Here is a 12,951-nt window from a genome sequence, read left to right as displayed (position 1 = left end):
CATCTATAAAATTGCACCTAGAGAGGAAGAGCGTCAAGGTTGAATGTAGGCTCTAGAAAGTTCAGGCCCTGAGCCCACCAGTTATCAACTAGGTGAACACTGGGCATAGCGTTCAACTTCTCTGCCTCAATCTCCTCATCTATGATATGGGGATAAGAATAGGACATCTACCTCATCGGGTTGTTTGTGACGATGAAATGAGTGATATACATAAAGTCCTTTGGACAATCCTGGCCCATGAGTGCTTGGTAACCTTGTGAGGTTATTGTCAGGGTTAAATGAGTTAACTGATGTGAATGCTTAGACCATCAAAGAGGCTCCATAAATGTAGGTGATGACAGATGATGTTTCCTAACCAGACAGCCGATTCCTGAATTGCTTCTTCTTCACAAGACACCCAGCACCCAACTACTGAATGAACACTAACTGAAAAACTGGGTGGGAGGGTGGCAGATTGTGAGGAATCAGGTGGTAGGCAGGCAAGTGGGGGGATGTGAGGTAAGGGCCAAGGCACAGGGGGGAAAAGGCCTTATTATATGGAGGCTGCAGCCCTCCCTCCTCAGCCAGAGGGCCAGGGGTGCACCCATCCTCATCTTTCCTGCCCCTCCCACACAACCACGTGACTTCATAGGACTGGAAGAGCTCACTGAGTTTATTTGGAGAGGAAAGGCGGCTGAAAGTTTCACTTGCATACACACAAACACACACACACACTTACACACACATATACACATCCTGAGCAGCATCGCTCCAGAGGTTGACAAGGTCTGCTTGGGGTCCCCAGACGCGTGTCAGGTGTAGATCTTGTGGGCACGAGGAGGCCCAGGCTATGGAGAAGAAATATTGATGGAGTGGAGTCCAGGGGCCCGCTCCCTGCTCACCAGGCTCTGTGAACCCCTTCCTCTCTCTCTCTTGCCAGCACTCCACTTTAATCCCTACTCATCTCTTTCTTTCTCCCCTTCTTTGGGGGCAGTTCCCAACTCACCTGGAGGGGGTCACCTGGTGCTCCAGGTCCCCTTGTGGACCCCTCCTCCCCATGCTGGCTCTGGCCCATCAGGATTATCCATGTTCTCATAGGAGTCTGCATCTGGATAGGACCAGGAAGGAGTCAAACATAAGTAGGGCAGGAAGCCAGCCCCAGAGGATGCACAAGGGATAGCGGCAGAAGCACCCACCTTCCTCATGATTGGGACCAGGTTGGGCCCGAAGGAAGTGGAGCTGGGGGGCTGCATACAGGATCCCTCTCATATCCTCATAGGACTGGGACCCTGCTTGGGCAGGGAATGAGAATTGGAGGCCTGGAGGCCATGTTGAGGGCATGGGGAGGGGTAGTGCAGCCTAAGGAGGAGGACTGAGGTGGAGGAAGGTAGTAAGTTGGGCCGCATTTGCACTAGGAAGGCGTGATTAGGACTGGCATCAGGTTCAGGGCCCTGGTCTAATTGTAGGGTTAGGGTCAGGTTAGATTAAGGTGATGGTCAAGAACAGAAATGGAAGGAGTCAAAGTCATGAGGAGGGTGTAAAGAAAGCTGGGGTCAAGGGTAAGGTCTGCACTGGGGCTGAGGTGAGATGGAGGTCAAAGTCAAGGTTGGAATTGGATTAAGGTCAGTGTTGATGTTAATGAGTGGAGTGGGGGTAAATAGTGGGTGGGGTCAAGATGGGAGTGGGTGCCAGTACTGAAGTTACAGTTAGAAATCGAATCTGAGGTCAGGCTTGGGTCTGGGGTCATAGTCAAGGTCAAAGTTGGGCCTAGGAGCAGAGCTGAGACCAGGTCAGGCCCAGGTGGGCAATGTGGGCTGGTTCCATGCATCTCTCACCAAGGGAAGTTGCCTCCCGGCTGGGGTCCCAGGCAGCCTCACCAGGGCTCAGGAAGTCTGGAGAAGGAAGAGGGAAGTCACCATCCCTCCAGGCCTCAAAGCCGGCCCCCAGCCCCAGGGAATGTGACCAGCCTCACACACACCTGTGGTCCTGGCTGCTGGCTGGGCCAACTCTTCATCTTCATTTTCATAAGACTGGGCTGCTGCGGAGGAAAGAGAGCTCCAGGGATCACTCCTGCCCCCTACAGGCTCCTGCAAGTCCTCCCAACTGAGGGCCTGGGGGAACCCCAATTACCGCTGGAGAAGGAGTCATCCTCAGGATCCATGGCCCCATCCTCAGGGTTCTCATAGCCGCTGCCATCTAGTGGAGAAAGGGTCGTTGTGGGGCGAGGGACACAGCCGAGGAGGTTAGGGGTGCGGGGTAGGGAGTGGAGGCAGCCTTACCCCGGGAAAGTTGGTCCTGCCCCAGGTTGGAGTCGTTCTCATAGAACTCGGAACCCTCCTCACTGTCCGGCTCCTCATAGGCCTCCCCTTCCTCCTCTTTCGGGTCTGGGAGATGGGGCCGGGTGGGGAGGGAGAACCAAGTCACGCCCCCCCACCTCCTCCAAGCCTCAATCCACTCTTCTTGCCACAGGTCGCTCCAACTTCTCCCCCCACCACGTGAGTAACGACATCCCCCACCCCGCCGCCCAATTCACCGGCTCCCGACGGGCTCCGGAAGCCCGCGGCTCCAGCCTCCTGGTAGTCACCGGCCAGGTTTCGGGAGGACGGATCGGCGCCCCCGAGGCCGGCAGCCCACCGCATGGCGCGTCCTGGCGAGAGGGGCGTCGAAAGTGGGGGTCAGAAGAGATGGGAGCGGTCCAGGACTAAGGGTCTGCGAGGTGTAGGACGAGGGGAGGATGCTTCAGGCTCGCATGACCGACCCGGCGTCAAAGTACCGGGCTTTGAGCCTTGGGGGAGGGATCTAACTCTAGGGGCGTGGCCTCAAGTTCTAGGGTGGGGTTCTGCTGTGGGGTCCGCCCTTCAGGCCCTGCGGAAGGTTCTATGAGAACGAATTCTATGGGCTCTGCAGGAGGAGCTCCAGCTTGGCGGTGGGGCTGGAGGCCGGAGGGACAGGCCGAGCTGGGAGCCGAGGCCTGGCGGCACCTCCTACCGGTGCTGGAGCTGGTCGTGGAAAGGGATAGCACGTTCCCGTACTGGTTCTGGGCCCCGTTTCCCGGAGGAGGAGTCACTTTGAAGAACCTGGGGAGGGGGGGAGGGATGCACCCTGAGGCCAGGCCCTCGGAGGTTAAAGGGTGTCCACTTATAATTAGCTCCTCTGTGGTGGGACAGCCTTCAGAGGAGAGAGGAGCCTGGGATCACTCCAAGCCAGACTTCACAGAGGAGATAGCTTTGGAGTTAGGAAATATTTCACCCCCAGCACAGGGAACAGTTAAGTGCAAAGCATGAAGTGAAAGCCTGTAGGTGGGGGAGGGGGGTACTCCCGTGTTACCTCCTGGTGGGGTCAGTCATTCTCTTCCTTTTCTTCTTCACAATCAGGGCTGGTGGGAGTTGAGAGTGATCAGAGGCAGGGGCTGCTTGGCGGGGTGAGGACTTGGGGGGGTTCTAGGGAAAGCACTCAGGCCAGTGGAGGAGATGGTAGTTTGAGGGGGTTCGAGGAGGAGTGGGGCAAAGGATTCTGGGGTCCTTGGGGATGGAAGGAGGGAATGGGAGGAAAGAAGGTTATCAGTGTGGGATTATCCTGAGGAAGATGGAGCAGGGTTTGGGCAGACCACCTGGGGAACATGACTTACCCCTTCGAAAAAGAAGAAAGCCCATTATGGAACCCATGCAGAAGATCAGGTAAACCAGAGTCACAACTGGGACCTTCCATCCACCATTCTTCAGGAGCCAGCGCCATACTGCTAGAGGAAAGGGGCTTTGAGACGAGGACCCAGGACTGGCACCTTACTTCCCAGTGTCAAGACCTCAACCAAGATACAAAGACAACACTCGTCCCTCCCTCTCTAAGGAGCTGTGTCCTAGGAGGCCAGGGATGTGCCATGAAGCCTGGCGCCATGAATGAACAAACCATGACTAGAGTCAAGGGCATGTTAGGATTAAGGGGAGCATAAGAATCAGTCATGGTCAAAGTCAAGAGCTGAATTGAGTTCAGGAGGTGAGAGTTGGGATCTGGCACATTGCTGAGGTCACGTCTGTAGTGAAAGTTGAGACTGAGTTTGAGAATTGTGGTTAGGCTAGCATGGTAGGATTGGATCAAGGAAACAGAATGGATAGAACATTGTGACCAACTTGATGAATGAGTTGAGGAAAAGGAAGGACACCCCGGTTCCTGGTTTGGGCCAGTGGGCAGGTGGTGATGCCCTTCCTTACACAGGACCACCCAGAAGACCATACTTGGGGAGGAAGATGATGATTTTGTAGATGTTGAGTCTTCAGTGTCCATGGGACATCAAATGGCAATGTCCAGGAGACAGCTAGGTATGGGGCATGGAATGTGCAAGCAGCCATGGAAGTAAAGGAGGTTAAAGAAGGAGAGTGTGTATACAAGGATGACAGTGTGGACAGAGATGAGAAGAGGACCAGGGCTCTAGCAGTGAAAGGTGGAAGAGGAAGGAAGACCTTACCAAAGCTGATGGGAAGGACAAATGAGTAGTACAGGAAGTGAGGGAGAAAAGAGTTGAGGGTCAAGGTTGAAGTGGGGTACAGGGTGAGGCTGGTACTAGCCCTTAGGTTTAGAGTCCAAGGAGGACTACCTGCCATTTCTTCCCAGCATCCCCACACAGATGGCCCACAATTGGGAAAAACTCTCTACCTGGCCGGACAATAACCTTCAACTGCAAGTCGGTGGTCACATTGCCATGGTGACAGTGGTAGGTGCCAGCATCTTGAGCTGTGACCTGGGGCAGCAATAGAAGAGCCCTTTCCCTGAGGGTCCCCAGAACCCACATCTCTCTGACTGGGGGATTTTCCCTCAGTTCTAGGCTCAGCAATGAGATTTCAGGCTCCTTGGGGCGCACATGGATCCAGGAGATGGGACCCGTAGCCACGACATCTGGAGGCATGCCACAGGACAGCCAGAGTGTGGAGCCACGGGTCACCGTGAGATCTAGGGTAGAAGGAACCAAGGTTAGGAAAGCTTGGTCCTTGGTCCCATCCCCCGCAAGCCCTCCAGTTCCCAGTCTCCATCTACTGCACCCCCCCACACACTCACATACACAAACTTCCACTTCCTTGCTTCTTGCCAGTTCCTGTCACTTTACCTTGGTTGGGGCCATGGTTTGGATTGTCCCCAGGTGGGGCACATGTAGGGTCCGCCGTCCAGATCTCAGGTTGGTCTTTAGCCCATATATATAGCTGGGAGCTGGTGGGGGGACCAGAAGAGAGCCTGGAGCCCTCTGCAAACCTGCTCCCCAGATCACAGCCTGGGTGGTCTATGTCTGACGCGTTCCACCGGAACAGCTCCCCTGGGAAGAGAGCCGGAACCAGGTACAGAGACATCCAGGAGAGGGAAAGAGATGCTGAGGCCCAGAAGGCAGAGACAAATGGCAACAATGATCCAAAGAAGAGCCGGAGGACAAACAGAGACTCAGGTAGAGAGAGCAGAGAGTACAAGACAGAAGGGTTGGGTGCAGCTCCGTTTTGAAGCCATTGAGTCCCGCCCATTTGCTTGTCCCACAGGGCCCCCCAGCCCCAGCCTCTCCCTCCAGCTCAGTTTTGGCCCCGGGAACTCCTTCATTCAGGTGGGCCTCCCTCTTCTGTCTCAGCCCACCCTTCCCCAGCTGGGCCCAGCCCTCACCGCTGCCCTCCACACTGACTGTCCAGCCAGGCTGCCAGGCCTTCTCAGAGGGAGGCCCTGGCTGGCACAGGTAGAAGCCCCCCATCTGGTCTGAGACGTTGAAGATGAGCAGCAGGATGCCCAGGGGTCCCATCTGAATGCCCAGGCCTGGGAGCCTCATGCTCAGCCTTAAGAAGGGTGCTGACTGGGACCCGCGGGACCAGGCCAGCTGCTGGGAAGGTCCGTCCGAGGGGCCTGTGAGGCACTGCAGGTAGGCATTACCTCCCTCTGTGGAGAGAGGCAGAGATAGAGAAGACTCTCCCGTCACTCCTTACACTGGGGCCTAACCCAGACCCCACAGGTGGGGAGTGGATGGGTCCTCAGACTCCTTCCTATCCCTCCCCAAATTTTACAAATGAGAAAATGGAGGCCCAGAGAGAGTAAGTTACTTGGCCAAGCCACCCAGCCAGAACCCAGGTCTCCAACCCCTTTGCCTACCCTCCATGCCCTCCGGACCTACCTTCAGCCTCCACCAGCACTGGGGTCTGGGGTCTGACTCCCACCGGGATCAGGAAGAGGAGGAAGGAGAGGAGGAGAGGAGGCGGCATGGTGGCCAGACTCCCCAGGAAGCCCAGCTTTGCTGCGCAGAGGATGCTGGGCAGGCGGGGGCTGGGGGGGCACTGAACCATGGGCGTCTATGGGGGCGGGTGGGCAGTCCCCCCGGGGAGGAAGGGGTGGTCACGCCTCAGGCCCCCTTCTTCAAGCACCCCACCAGACTCACAAAGCTCGCCTCTTCCCTGCTACGCTGTTTTATTTTCATCCCAGTGCTTACAACCATGTGAAATGGTCTTATTTGTGTGCCTGCGTGTTCACTTTCTGTTTCCCCCTCACAGCAGAGACTATGTCTTATTCACCACTAAATGCCGAGGGCCCTAAAACCGTGCTTGGCAGAGTAGGTGCCCAAGAAATACTTGTTGAATGAGTGAATTCAACCTTAGGGGCTCTCTGCTTCTCCCTCCTCCCTACCCCAGGCTCCAAATCCATTTCCCACTCATTCTTTCAACAAACCCATTCCATTCATTCATTTGATAATTCTTGGGCTTTTATTCTATCCTGAACCACTAACCCATCCCATACACTTTGGGATCTGCCAGACCTGTGTTTTAATCCTCCGCCTCTACTACCTGGCTAAATTTCTTCATTTCTGTAAGCCTCAGTTTCCATCTCTGTAAATTGCAGATAATGCTACAACTACCCAAAGCTTGTTCGTGAAGATTAGACAGAACAGTAGGTATATGGCATTTTTAGCTCAATGCCCAGCACAGTGAATGCTAAAACCACAGGTTTGAGCCAGTCTGCCTGGATTCAAACCCTTGGGCAAGTGTCCTTCCCTGTGAATTGGGGGTGATGAGGAGAGAACCTCCGGCCCCCCATCCATTGTTCTAAGAATGAATCAGTCAACACACATAAAGCCAGGAGAGGGCTTGACAGTGTGGGGGGCAGGCAGGAGACTCTGTAGCTCCTTGGCAGCCATCTTAGAAATGACTGGTGAATAACGCCCTCTTTTCTCCTGGTTCTTCCCCTAAGTAGCTCCTGCATTCAGTTAAGGAAGGAATCCATTTAGAAATGGAGAAATTGAGACCCCAAAAAAGGCAGGGCATTGCCCAGCATCACACATCGAGCTGGGGGCGCAATGAACACTAAAACTGAGGAGTCCTGACTTCCTAAATCTGTTTTCCTTCTGCCTCCCCGCCTTTCCCCCCCTCCCTCCCTCCTTCATATCTCTCTCTCTCTCTCTCTCTCTCTCTCTCTCTCTCTCTCTCTCTCTCTCTCTCTCTCTCTCTCTCTCTCTCTCTCTCTCTCGGTATCTTTTGTCTTCACTGCTATAGGCACTGAGGGAAAGGATTGAGGGACCCAAGAGACCCACTTTCTCAGTTGCCGATTCCCATGCCTGTCTCACTGGGCTGTGGCTTCCTGTTTGCTCTGGGCAAACCCCAGGGGACCCTCCAGGTGGCAGAGCCCCACTTCCCTTTGAACAGCTTTGTGGCTGGGAGGGGAAAGAGTGGGGCATTGTTATTCAACAAACTCCCTCTGATCCCCTTCATTCGATTCCCTGCTGACACACGTGTCCCCATCACCAGCCTTCTTGCTGGAGCATGTCAGTTCTCTGCTTAAAACAGTTCAGGGGGTTTTCTAACCTACCTAAAAGAAAACCTCCAAACCACAGCCCTTGCCTGTGTTCTCCACCCCATCCTTCGTGCCTGTCCTAGTGCACCAGCCTCCAACTCACAGGCTTTCCCACCCTCAGGGCCTCTGCACTCGCTGCTCTTCTTCTGGGATCTGTAGCACAGCAACTCAAGGGGGCTGGTTCCTTCATCACTCGGTTCGGTCGGGTCTCAGCATTTAAAGGGCCTACCCTGATCCCTTCCTTCTCCCCAGTTACTTTTTTTTATTTAATATTTTTATTGGTGAAACAACATACAAATACAGACATTCTTAACATACAAACATTCCATGCATGGTGTACAATCAGTGGCTCACAATAACATCTCATAGTTGTGTATTCATCACCATGATCATTTTTTCTGCATCACTCCAGAAAAAGAAATAAAAAGTTAGAAAAAACTCATACATCCCATACCCTTAACCCTTCCCTCTCATTAACCACTAGTATTTTCATCTATCCAATTTATTTTAACCTTTGTTCCCCCTATTATCTGTTTATTTTTTATCCATATTTTTTATTCATCTGTCCATATCTTAGATAAAAGGAGTATCAGATACAAGGTTTTCACAATGACACAGTCACATTGTAAAAGCTATATCATTATACAATCATCTTCAAGGAACAAGGCTACTGGAACACAGCTCCAAAGTTTCAGGCACTTCCCTTTAGCCACTCAAATACACTATAAACTGAAAAGGGATATCTGTATAATGTGTAAGAATAACCTCCAGGATAACCTCTCAGTTCTGTTTGAAATCTTTCAGCCACTGACTTTATTTTGCCTTATTTCTCTCTTCCCCCTTTTGGTCAAGAAGGCTTTCTCTCCTGTGTTCGTTTTATTTCTTTTTCTATTGTCTTTTTATTTCTTTTTCTGAATTAATGCAAATTTTCTAAGAAATGATGAATATGCAACTAAGTGATGATATTGTGAATTACTGATTATGTATGTTTTATTTTGTTTCTTTACTTTTTAATTAATAAATAAATTTTTTTAAAAAAGGCTCTCTCAGTCCCTTGATGCTGGGTCCCAGCTCATTCTGGGATTCCTGTCCCATGTTGCCAGGAAGATATACACCCCTGGGAGTCATATCCCACGTAGATGGGGGAGGGCAGTGGGTTCACTTGCCATGTCAGCTTAGAGAGAGAGGCCACATCTGAGCAACAAAAGAGGTTCTCTAGGGACGACTCTTAGGCCTCATTTTAAGCAGGCTTAGCCTACCCTTTGCAGGAATAAGTTTCATAGGGATGAACCCCAAGATCGAGGGGTTGGCCTATTGATTTGGTTGTCCCCATTGCTTGTGAGAGTATCAGAAATTCTCTAAATGGGGAAGTTGCATCTTTCCCTCTTTCTCCCAATTCCCCCAAGGGGACTTTACAAATACTTCTTTATTCACTGTCCATATCACTCTGGAATTTATCAGGCCATCACATTAACTTGGACAACCAATAAAATCTCATGCCCTATTCAAGATTCCCTGTATCTATGGTGTTCAACTAAACTGACTATACAAATTAAATCAGGAAATGCACTACCCAAAATATAAATCTTGCACCAAATAGACTTCTCTCCCTTTAGTCTGACACAGAAGTTGAAGTTTTAAGATACGGATGATATCATCTTCATTCATATCTCTACTCGAAGTCTGATCACTTTTTCAACTCTTTAAACAGTTCCTGTATGGGGTACTGCTGACTTTGATAGCTTCAGAGCTCTGACTCTGAGTCTCAGGTGTCACACAAATACCCGAAGTTTCTGGGAAAACCCATGTTATATGCAAACACCTCAGTATCTCAGAATTTAGAAATAACAGTTACACTCCTAAACATTTACGACTGCTTTCAGAGCTTACAATCTAGGATCCTTTACAATAACCCCCAACCTGATAACCCATGCTCTCGACTGTAGTTCACCAGATTTTTATATTATAGTTAGTCCATATAGTTGAAGCGGGATAATATTTGTCTTTTTGTTCCTGACATTTCATTTAACATACAGCTCTTTAACTTCATTCATCTAGTTGCATGCTGCACAACTTCATTCCTTCTGGTGGAGATTCAGTAGTCCAGTGTATGTGTACACCATAGTACCCACTTCCATTCCTCCGTCATTGTGCCCCACCTTCATTCATTGTGGATCAGGAATACTGCCACCATAAACACAAGTGTACAAATGTCCATTCCTGTCCCCACACTCAGTTCCTCCAGGAATATACTGAGCAATGGGGTTTCAGGATCACATGGCAACCATCCCTAGCCTCCTGTGGAACCCACACTGCTCTACAAGGGGCTGCACCCCACTTACTTTTGATCTCATGCTTTTTAATTTCTTTCCCAGCACGTGCCCCAATCACAAGTTATACTTTCTTAATTGTTAGCCTCCTCATTTGCCTCCTGCAGCACAATGTTCACTCTGTGAGACCAGGGACCTTGATTGTCCTGTTTGCTGGCATCTAGTAGGTGCTCAATAAATGTTGAATAAAGGAAGGAAGCTAGGAAAAAGTGAAAGTTTTCTTTTCTCTTCCTCCCAACATGTTCTTTCACTAAGGGTAGTCCATTTCATATCCTAAATATTTCTAGAATCAACGTTCTTCTAACTTTGGACCCTTCCCGTTACAACTGGAACCATTCCAGTAGCCTTCTGCCTGGGCTTCCAGCCCCCCCATCTCTTTCGTGCCCCACCTACACTCCACACGGATATATCTTTGATATTGGTCACATACCTGCCTGACTCAGAAGCCTTTGATGGCTCCCAGGGCCTGCCGGCTAAAGCCCAAGTCTGAAAGCTGGCATTAAGGCTCTCGCCAAACTGACTGGACCCTTACTTCTAGTCACTGTTTCATCCCCTTCCCCAGAAATCTTACTCCAGAAACAGGGAGTCTGAACTTTATCCTGAGGGCCACAAGAAGTCAATGGGAGTTTATAAGCCTGGAGCTGACTTGGATAGATTTGCATTTTCCAAAGCTTCCCTGGCTGCAGGGTGGAGGGTGAGTTGGAGGAAGGGAGGTCAGGGAGGCCAGGAAGGAAAATGTATGTTCATCCACCAAACGTTTATTTAGTGCCTCCTAAGTACTAAGTATTGTGTGAGGTGCTGGGAAAACAGTAGGCAATAAGAAAGACAAGGTTCCTGATCTCATGGAACTTTGTTCTAGTTTTGGGGAGGAAGGGGTGTTAAATAGAGACAATACTTTCAGATGGTGCAAAGTGGTCTGATTTGATATAATGGTGGAAAGGTGATGGAAACTGCTACTTTAGACAGGGTGGTCAGAGAAAGTCTCATTGAGGACATGACATCTGACTGAAACCTGAGGCAGAGAAAAGCTTGCTTGTTCAAGTAAGCACCCTTTCGTTTCCGAAGAAACTGTCACATTACAGAATCGCTGTCCCATTTCACCGTACCCTTAGTATGAGAGATGGTTTCTCAGCATCCTCACCAGCATTTGATATTACCACTATTTCTCGTTTTAACCATTCTGATAGGTTTGTGGGGATATCTCACTGATATCTTTAAAAGTTGCACTGATATCTGCAACTTTAGGTTGCATTTCCTTAATAGCTAATGATGTTGAACATCTTTCTTGTGCTTATTTGCCATTTTGATGTCAGTAAAATGTCAGTCCATGTCTTTTGCTCATTTTCAAATTGGATTGAACTGGAAGGTTTTAAGCAGAGATGCTCTGTATTCTACAAAAATCACTCCAGCTGCTGTGAGGAAATGGACTGAGGGGGCCAAGAGAGAACAGAGGGAGAACAGTTAAGAGACACTGTAGATGGTCAGGAGAGAATGATGGGGCCTGGGACTGGGTGTCAGCACTGGGGATGGGGGAAAAGAGGAACATTCTACAATACTGGAGTACATTGAGGTAAAGCACACAGGACCTGAGGAGGAAAGGAAATACCAAGGATGGCTTCCAGGTTCCTGAGGCATCCCTTACTGAGGGCGGAACAGGTTTGGAAGGAGCGGAATCAACACTTGTGAACTTGAGTTGCCTGTCACCGCCCAAGGGGGGGATGCCAGGTGGCCTGTCGGAGGGAACCATTTCAGATCCTGAGAGCTTGGCCTAGGGCGGTGGCTGTGAGGCGGGATTTGGCAGGCACTAGAGACTGGGGGAAGAGGTGACCGGCTGGGTATCAGGATGAAGGTGGGGACGTGGAAATTTCTGAGTCCCACAACCGGGTGGATGACAACGCGGGGACTCGGAGGCGCCCAGAAAAAGGAAGCCGGCCCAGCCCTGCCTCGAGGGACACACAGGCGGAGGCGCGGAGAGGGCCGGGCCACAAATCTCTGTAATGTGAGCCAGGCTCTGGCGGAAGGACAGGCAGGCCGAGGGCCGACCACAGGGCTAGCGCCCGGACTCCGAAGAAAGAGCAAGCTTCCCCCTAGCGCTCCGGAGGCGCTCCTAAGGTCAAGCGGAGGCGCCAGAGACTGTCTTTCCGGATGGAGCTTCTCGGGGCTTGAAGGGCTGGCGTCCTTTACAAAGAGCGCCTGGGAAGGAAAGCCGAGACGTGGGCAGGACTCCATGTCGACTCGGGAATCACCCGCCGAGCCTTGGCAATTCCCTCGCCCGCCCACCTCCGGCCTCTGCAACGGGCCGATCCGGAAACAGCCGAGCGGATCCGGAAACAGCCGAGAGGACCCGGAAGCGGGGAACGCCGTCACCAGGAGTGCGGGATTCCGCCGTTTGCGCTGAGGCGATGGCGGCTGCGTCGGCGGCTGCGGATGAGGACGGCCGGCTGCGGCCGGGGTCCGGTACGTGAGAGTGCGTCCGTGCACGCGGGCTCCGGTGAAGCTGGATGTAGGGCCAAGCTCGGCCGCCGGCAGATGAGGGGTGGTGAGGGGAGACTGGAAAAGGGGGCGGGGCCATGCTGCCAGAAAGCGCGAGAGGCGGGGCCTGGAGCCACTCGAGGGAAGGGGCGTGGCCTTACCATTCAAGGGGCAGGGCCGGTGGCAGGTGAGAGGTGTGACACTGAGGGGGCGTGGCCATTAGAAGGGAGGGGCCGGGTTAGGAGAAAAAGTAGGGATTGGCTGAACCGAGGAACAGGAAGAGGCGGGGCTGTACGCACTACAAGGCGGAGCCAGTGGGAAGGGGCGGGGCCAGATGAGTGGGAAGGGGCCAAGTGAAGAGGTGGGAACT

At 51.9% G+C, this 12,951-nt stretch overlaps 2 protein-coding genes across 11 annotated transcripts in view; one reads left to right on the top strand and one right to left on the bottom strand.

Annotated features, from left to right (window-relative positions):
• Positions 1 to 634: 634 nt before the first annotated feature.
• Positions 635 to 6,249, bottom strand: CD19 (CD19 molecule). Of its 9 annotated transcripts, none has more exons than XM_077141412.1 (15): positions 6,113 to 6,248; positions 5,614 to 5,880; positions 5,078 to 5,281; positions 4,630 to 4,923; positions 3,608 to 3,718; positions 3,307 to 3,355; positions 2,968 to 3,056; positions 2,513 to 2,626; positions 2,259 to 2,363; positions 2,110 to 2,175; positions 1,958 to 2,017; positions 1,815 to 1,871; positions 1,176 to 1,268; positions 986 to 1,087; positions 635 to 827 (listed from the first exon to the last, which is right to left on the bottom strand). In XM_077141412.1, the coding sequence occupies exons 1-14, from the start codon at positions 6,198 to 6,200 to the stop codon at positions 996 to 998; spliced, it is 1,689 nt and encodes a 562-aa protein (XP_076997527.1). In that variant the 5' UTR covers positions 6,201 to 6,248; the 3' UTR covers positions 635 to 827; positions 986 to 995. The 9 variants fall into 9 exon arrangements, with proteins under 9 accessions (XP_076997527.1, XP_076997533.1, XP_076997529.1 ...); XM_077141418.1 differs by having other exon boundaries at positions 1,857 to 1,871; XM_077141414.1 differs by having other exon boundaries at positions 1,958 to 2,014.
• A 5,671-nt stretch (positions 6,250 to 11,920) lies between these two features.
• Positions 11,921 to 12,951, top strand: part of RABEP2 (rabaptin, RAB GTPase binding effector protein 2) — an 11,769-nt gene continuing 10,738 nt past the window's right edge. The window contains exon 1 of one of the 2 annotated variants that reach the window (XM_077141408.1): positions 11,921 to 12,566. In XM_077141408.1, the coding sequence (XP_076997523.1) occupies positions 12,512 to 12,566 (55 nt within the window). In that variant the 5' untranslated portion in view covers positions 11,921 to 12,511. Of the gene's footprint in view, positions 12,567 to 12,892; positions 12,943 to 12,951 lie in introns of those variants that run through there. The other variant, XM_077141410.1, reaches the window with a different exon arrangement.

Source organism: Tamandua tetradactyla, chromosome 23, assembly GCF_023851605.1.
Source record: "Tamandua tetradactyla isolate mTamTet1 chromosome 23, mTamTet1.pri, whole genome shotgun sequence".
In the NCBI taxonomy this organism is placed as follows: domain Eukaryota; kingdom Metazoa; phylum Chordata; class Mammalia; order Pilosa; family Myrmecophagidae; genus Tamandua; species Tamandua tetradactyla.
Note: the sequence above shows the minus strand (reverse complement) of the source record. Positions and strands in the feature narration are given on the sequence as shown.